The 7134-nt window shown below is 36.4% G+C and overlaps 2 protein-coding genes across 2 annotated transcripts; both read right to left on the reverse strand.

The window, feature by feature from the left end:
• LOC104746284 (protein DMR6-LIKE OXYGENASE 2-like) lies at window positions 1293-2809 on the reverse strand. The gene is made up of 3 exons (XM_010467728.2): window positions 2238-2809; window positions 1800-2127; window positions 1293-1711 (listed from the first exon to the last, which is right to left on the reverse strand). The coding sequence occupies exons 1-3, from the start codon at window positions 2711-2713 to the stop codon at window positions 1457-1459; spliced, it is 1059 nt and encodes a 352-aa protein (XP_010466030.1). The 5' UTR covers window positions 2714-2809; the 3' UTR covers window positions 1293-1456.
• Window positions 5367-7128, reverse strand: LOC104746287 (protein DMR6-LIKE OXYGENASE 2-like). Its single transcript, XM_019237305.1, has 4 exons — window positions 6646-7128; window positions 6208-6535; window positions 5921-6119; window positions 5367-5586 (listed from the first exon to the last, which is right to left on the reverse strand). The coding sequence occupies exons 1-4, from the start codon at window positions 7119-7121 to the stop codon at window positions 5531-5533; spliced, it is 1059 nt and encodes a 352-aa protein (XP_019092850.1). The 5' UTR covers window positions 7122-7128; the 3' UTR covers window positions 5367-5530.

The following is a 7134-nucleotide window of genomic DNA, read 5'->3' on the forward strand; positions in this document are numbered from 1 at the left end:
TTTTTTTTTTTTTTTTTTTTTTGTTCCCATGAATCTCTGTAATGGTCTCGCAAATATTTGCAACGGGGTTACACAGAAAAAATAAGAAACAAAAAAAAGGAAAACTTTGACTTACAGTTGGTTTGGGCTTTACTATTGGCCATTGCCCATCGGGTGGTCGCGCGGCGTTATTTTTGAATGGCCCATTGCTTTGTTCTGACTTCTGACAGATTTTCTGAATATTTAATGTAGAATATATGTAAAAAACTTAAAAAGTGGTGGTAAAAATATTCCTCTTTTCACCAGTTCGCGTGCATATTAGAAATTCTTGATGCCTAATTATTAATTACCACAATTAGGAAGAAACTCGCTGTTTTCTTATAAAAAAAAACCAAAAAAGTAGATCCAATGTCGCATGCATGCATGTCCAAAAGCATTCAAGTATAATGAAGGAGATTCTTTTTTTTTTTTAGGGTATGAATGTATGTATCGCTCTCTAAATTTGGGGGTGAGGAAGTATAATGAATGAGATTTAATTTGCAGTGTATGCATAATTGCATACACATAAAACTATTTTACGGTATGAATGTGGATAGAAAAATAATTAAGCTCTCAATTTATCGCTCTAATTAAACACTTCTTGAAATCAGTTATGTTTGAAAGACAAAGTTCCTCACCCCAAATTTAGTAATCTTTGTATCTAAGCACGTTTTGTCGGTTTTTAAACCTCCTCCAATGGCTTCTTGTGATGGAAGGGAGAAGAATGGTATTGAAAATCTCATCTGAATCATCACATGTATTCATCACCACTCTGTGTAAAGCTTCTTGTATTAATTTTGTGGGTTAAAAGTGTTATTTTTGAAACTTTGCTAATTCTTTTTACCGTGGCAGCTGGCAAGTTAGCTAGAGGCAATATCACGTGATTTGTTTGGATATTTGTGTTTTTGGTTTTGTCTTTTGACAACGCATATCTCAACTTTTTTTCAGATCCGTTTGTTCTATAGGATAAAAATAGTAAATCACCGATATACAGTACACTAATCAATCTTATTATTATTTTTGTAACAAACTCAAATGATAAAATATTTGATGGGAGGTTTTCTCCAATTCCAATTTAATTTGTAAACATGTGAAATTATTAATACAAATATAGCCTAAAGACGTACGTAATTAGTTTCTCATTTATCAAAATTGTAGGTCAATGTATATTCGGGAATGTTCTCACCAAAAAAATAATATTTTGGAATGAAATGATCGCAAATGATACAGTTTTTGATAGAGGCAGTTCCTCATAAACCAATTTCAATTTAATATTAAACATGAAAAGTCACGCTTGCATTTTTATTAAACATTTATTAGGAAGATACAACTGCATATTTGTTTTAGAGAAAAAAACAAATCTGAACTTGATTGACCAAATATATATAAAGAACCACGAGAAATTAACATACGACTTAGATATTATTAATGTGCTTAACTAAGCCTTGAAGTGATCAATCTGGATGTTCTCAACCTCGAGCTTCTTGTAATCACTTCTGTTTCTTGAAACAAAGAACTTTCCCCAATTGTACATTTTGTAACAAGGCGGGTTGTCTTCACTTATAAGCTCTTCCAATGGTTCAATGTTGACTTCATGTGACGGGAAAAAGAAGAAGGGTATTGAGAACCTCTCTTTGCTTGAGTTCACCACCACTCTATGCTCTGCACTCCAATACTTATCATTTGTCCAAACCTACACCACAAGAAAATTTTATATTCATTCATCATTGGTTCCTTAGAATAATACATCAAATTAATATTGATCGTATTGGTTTATTTACCTGAATACAATTGCCAATGTTAATGATCAAAGCGTCCGGGTTCGGTGTCACGGGGAACCATTGTCCATCGGATCTACGACTCACTTGTAACCCACCTACACTATCTTGGGCGAGGACGGTTATTGCTCCTGCGTCTTTGTGGCGTCCAACACCTAATGCTAGCTCGGGGTTCGGGCAAGGAGGGTAATGGTTAAACCGCACAAAACTAGTTTGGTCATTGAAGAAGCCGGCTAAGCGATCACCAGGTAGACCCAAACTAATGGAGATAAGTTCCAAGAGCTTAAAAGCTAACTTCTCAACTTCTCTTGCATATTCTTGGCATATCTCTCTACCACACACGATAAAAATTCACTTTTCAGGATAATTAAATAATAAATTATTATGAGGCCCAATGGGCCCTAAACTCTAGGTATCGTGATGAACAATCAAGATGGTCACCTGAATTGAGAAGGGTTTTGAGGCCACTGGTTGGTGAGCTTTCTGAGATCAGTATCTTCCGGCTCGGTTGTCGCCGGAGCTATCGTCGAATCCTGTAAAAAGTAATCAAAAATCTCTTTCCAGTCTCTAATGTTCTTGGTGTGTTCCTCGTCATGGTAACCCATAGGATTCACTTCGTCTCTTTTCACTTTCCTCTTCTCTTCCGTCGTTAGGTTGAAAAACTCAGCCATTGTCTCATCTACACGACGCCTTAAATCCGAAGGCAAGCCGTGGTTGACCACCTGGAAAAATCCCCATCTCTGGCATGCCTCTGCAATCTCCTTGGCGATGGCCGTCTTGTCATGATCTGGATGTCCGAGGAAAGAGAGGTCGATGGTCGGGATCTCGTCGGGGGAAATGAGATCACCGGAGTTAATGAGGTGTGTGTTGGGTCTGTGTTCTGGAGCTTGGATAAAAGCTTCTCCGAGATCTCCCATGGCAGTTTTTTTTTTTTTAGCGGTGATGCTTAGGCTTTGGAGATATCGCTTTTCTTGTTTTGTTTGCGGTGTGCTGTGGATGGTTTGCTTGTTGTTGCCTTTATAGTAATAAAAAGCCGTGACATGAAAAATGTATCTAGACATATTTCTGTAGACCATTAGTTTATTTTTGTAGTTTTATATTTTTGCCACGCGCTAGTGATCTAGTTTTTGTTTTTGTTTTTGTTTTGTCTTACCAACACTAGGTCAATTAAAGCTGTGATGATGTTTTGGTGTAGTTTTCTAAGGCCTTTTAAGATGTTCTTGATGAAAATTCTCATATGTTGATCGAGTAAACTGACAAGATAATAATAATACGAAACATGACGATACAAATGACTTTTATTGAGATAATCGAAGATCAGCGAGATTACAACAATGTTACGACTTAAAGCCGGTCGGCTAGTTACAAAACAGTTACAAAACTATATGCTCGCTAATATGACTTTTAGTACTTAGAATTAGAATGGGACTGTATCCTGATTCCTACTCCAATTGACTTGTCCCTCTCTTGCTCAGAGCTCTCTTTATTTATAGTTGATGGGACGTTCCATCTTCGTACCTCAGGATCGATATTGTACTACCTCAAAGTATAGGTGGCAGTCGTTTTTACTCCAACCGTCGCTTAGCGGGCCGAACGTTTTATCGGGCCTTCTAAAAGCTCTGCTGGCCCAATAGATTTTATTTGGTTGGTCAACCCTTCTAGAAGCTCTGACTGTGAGCTGAGCAGGAGACTTTTTAAGGCAGGGTAAAACCCGTACCCAACATCATATGTTCGGTATCAAACAATAATTCAGAATTTTGCATATTAGTTTCATCAGTTTCTTAGAAAAATTGAACGGGAGAATCGAATGATCACAACTGAAATCATAAGAATGGTCGTTATATCACATATATATATGCTTGAAAGAAAATTCGGAATAAAGTAATCTTTTCAAAGAAAGCCATTTTGATGCAAATGATTTGTAAGGGTTTTGTAGCAAATTGAGCTAAGAAATTCTTAAAAGTAATAAAGTTACTTAATGTTGGATTTTATTAAAACAGAAGTATGATCAACTAAGAAAGAAATAGATATTGAAACTGAGTATGTATAATAATAACTAAAATTAGAACACAAAGAACAACAATTTGCAGCGTTAGTTAGGTGGTCAAGAGAGGAGGACCACGTGACAATTTTAAATCTGAACCTGGACGCAGTTTTGTGATTGGTGCCGAAATTGAAAAACGTACGTAAATCTTCGTTTTGTTTGTTTGTGGGGTGGATGGTTTGTAATGAAAATGTATCTAGACAAATCTCTGCAGAATATTAGTTTATTTTTGTAGTTTTAGACTTAACCACGCTAGCGATCTAGACTTTGTTTTTGTTTTTGTCTTCAAAGTAGCAATAAGGTCAACTAAAGCTGTGATTTTTTTGTAGGGTAAGATATGGTGACATAAAACATCTTTCATCGTCATTGTGAGGTAGGTGGCTTAATGATTGATTTATGCAATTTTTAATGAGGATGAGAGGACCCCCTTCCCTAATTTTTAAGGTATTAACCATCGTAGTTCAAACTGTACCGATGACATGCGCCCCATGTTATATTATATAGTATTGCTTCACAGTTCAAATGCATGGCTAATCAAAAAAACTGAACATGAAACTCGTGTTTTGCATATATTAGCCAGACCAACGTTTATACTGACGAATACATAATCAGTCACGATCGATTTTTTCTTTTTTGAACATAATGCTAAATTAATTCAAGAAAAATAACGTTTACTTACATTAGATGCAAAAGTTTCAGAAGGTATTTAGAGGTTAAAATGGCATAAATTTACAGACGAGCTCGTGATGCAAACCAAGCCTGTAGGCTGCTTCGTACCGTCGATCACCTTCTCGTTGAATGACTAAAAGCTTGTCCCGAATTTGATTATCGAGCCAGGCGATGAGGTTGGTTGCAGAAGTTGGCGGCTGACTATGCTTTCTCTCATTTCGTTCCCGCCATAGTGAGTGGACCGAGAGTTGAAAGTTGTAACGAATAAGGAATGACTGGAGGAGATTGTGCTGATGCGTTTGGATATTTGTGTTTTTATTTTTGTCTTTTGACAACGCATATGTCAACTTTTTTTCAGATCCGTTTGTTCTATAGGATAAAAACTGTAAATCACCCATATACAGTACACTAATCAATCTTATTATTTTTGTAACAAACTCAAATGATAAAATATTTGATGAGAGGTTTTCTCCAATTCCAATTCAATTTGTAAACATGTGAAATTGTTAATACAAATATAGCCTAAAGACGTACGTAATTAGTTTCTCATTTATCAAAATTGTAGGTCAATGTATATTTGGAAATGTTCTCACCAAAAATAATAATATTTGGGAATGAAATGATCGCAAATGATACAGTTTTTGATAGACACAGTTCCTTTCAAAACAATTTCAATTTAATATTAAACATGAAAAGTCACGCTTACATTTTTTTATTAAAAATTCATTTATTAGGAAGAAAAAAAAAAATCTGAACTTGATTGACTAACATGAGACTTAATATTTTGGAATGAAATGATCGCAAATGATACAGTTTTTGATAGAGGCAGTTCCTCATAAACCAATTTCAATTTAATATTAAACATGAAAAGTCACGCTTGCATTTTTATTAAACATTTATTAGGAAGATACAACTGCATATTTGTTTTAGAGAAAAAAACAAATCTGAACTTGATTGACCAAATATATATAAAGAACCACGAGAAATTAACATACGACTTAGATATTATTAATGTGCTTAACTAAGCCTTGAAGTGATCAATCTGGATGTTCTCAACCTCGAGCTTCTTGTAATCACTTCTGTTTCTNCGGGAATGTTCTCACCAAAAAAATAATATTTTGGAATGAAATGATCGCAAATGATACAGTTTTTGATAGAGGCAGTTCCTCATAAACCAATTTCAATTTAATATTAAACATGAAAAGTCACGCTTGCATTTTTATTAAACATTTATTAGGAAGATACAACTGCATATTTGTTTTAGAGAAAAAAACAAATCTGAACTTGATTGACCAAATATATATAAAGAACCACGAGAAATTAACATACGACTTAGATATTATTAATGTGCTTAACTAAGCCTTGAAGTGATCAATCTGGATGTTCTCAACCTCGAGCTTCTTGTAATCACTTCTGTTTCTTGAAACAAAGAACTTTCCCCAATTGTACATTTTGTAACAAGGCGGGTTGTCTTCACTTATAAGCTCTTCCAATGGTTCAATGTTGACTTCATGTGACGGGAAAAAGAAGAAGGGTATTGAGAACCTCTCTTTGCTTGAGTTCACCACCACTCTATGCTCTGCACTCCAATACTTATCATTTGTCCAAACCTACACCACAAGAAAATTTTATATTCATTCATCATTGGTTCCTTAGAATAATACATCAAATTAATATTGATCGTATTGGTTTATTTACCTGAATACAATTGCCAATGTTAATGATCAAAGCGTCCGGGTTCGGTGTCACGGGGAACCATTGTCCATCGGATCTACGACTCACTTGTAACCCACCTACACTATCTTGGGCGAGGACGGTTATTGCTCCTGCGTCTTTGTGGCGTCCAACACCTAATGCTAGCTCGGGGTTCGGGCAAGGAGGGTAATGGTTAAACCGCACAAAACTAGTTTGGTCATTGAAGAAGCCGGCTAAGCGATCACCAGGTAGACCCAAACTAATGGAGATAAGTTCCAAGAGCTTAAAAGCTAACTTCTCAACTTCTCTTGCATATTCTTGGCATATCTCTCTACCACACACGATAAAAATTCACTTTTCAGGATAATTAAATAATAAATTATTATGAGGCCCAATGGGCCCTAAACTCTAGGTATCGTGATGAACAATCAAGATGGTCACCTGAATTGAGAAGGGTTTTGAGGCCACTGGTTGGTGAGCTTTCTGAGATCAGTATCTTCCGGCTCGGTTGTCGCCGGAGCTATCGTCGAATCCTGTAAAAAGTAATCAAAAATCTCTTTCCAGTCTCTAATGTTCTTGGTGTGTTCCTCGTCATGGTAACCCATAGGATTCACTTCGTCTCTTTTCACTTTCCTCTTCTCTTCCGTCGTTAGGTTGAAAAACTCAGCCATTGTCTCATCTACACGACGCCTTAAATCCGAAGGCAAGCCGTGGTTGACCACCTGGAAAAATCCCCATCTCTGGCATGCCTCTGCAATCTCCTTGGCGATGGCCGTCTTGTCATGATCTGGATGTCCGAGGAAAGAGAGGTCGATGGTCGGGATCTCGTCGGGGGAAATGAGATCACCGGAGTTAATGAGGTGTGTGTTGGGTCTGTGTTCTGGAGCTTGGATAAAAGCTTCTCCGAGATCTCCCATGGCAGTTTTTTTT

Source organism: Camelina sativa, chromosome 15, assembly GCF_000633955.1.
Source record: "Camelina sativa cultivar DH55 chromosome 15, Cs, whole genome shotgun sequence".
NCBI lineage: Eukaryota > Viridiplantae > Streptophyta > Magnoliopsida > Brassicales > Brassicaceae > Camelina > Camelina sativa.

Bases quoted from the DNA above. Each gene is read 5' to 3' on its own strand.
- LOC104746284 (XM_010467728.2), bottom strand. From the start codon at position 2,713: ATGGGAGATCTCGGAGAAGCTTTTATCCAAGCTCCAGAACACAGACCC. The intron at 2,128-2,237 runs GTGACCATCTTG...CGTGTGTGGTAG, and splicing joins CAAAACCCTTCTCAATTCAG to AGAGATATGCCAAGAATATG. The intron at 1,712-1,799 runs GTAAATAAACCA...CTTGTGGTGTAG, and splicing joins ACATTGGCAATTGTATTCAG to GTTTGGACAAATGATAAGTA.
- LOC104746287 (XM_019237305.1), bottom strand. From the start codon at position 7,121: ATGGGAGATCTCGGAGAAGCTTTTATCCAAGCTCCAGAACACAGACCC. The intron at 6,536-6,645 runs GTGACCATCTTG...CGTGTGTGGTAG, and splicing joins CAAAACCCTTCTCAATTCAG to AGAGATATGCCAAGAATATG. The intron at 6,120-6,207 runs GTAAATAAACCA...CTTGTGGTGTAG, and splicing joins ACATTGGCAATTGTATTCAG to GTTTGGACAAATGATAAGTA.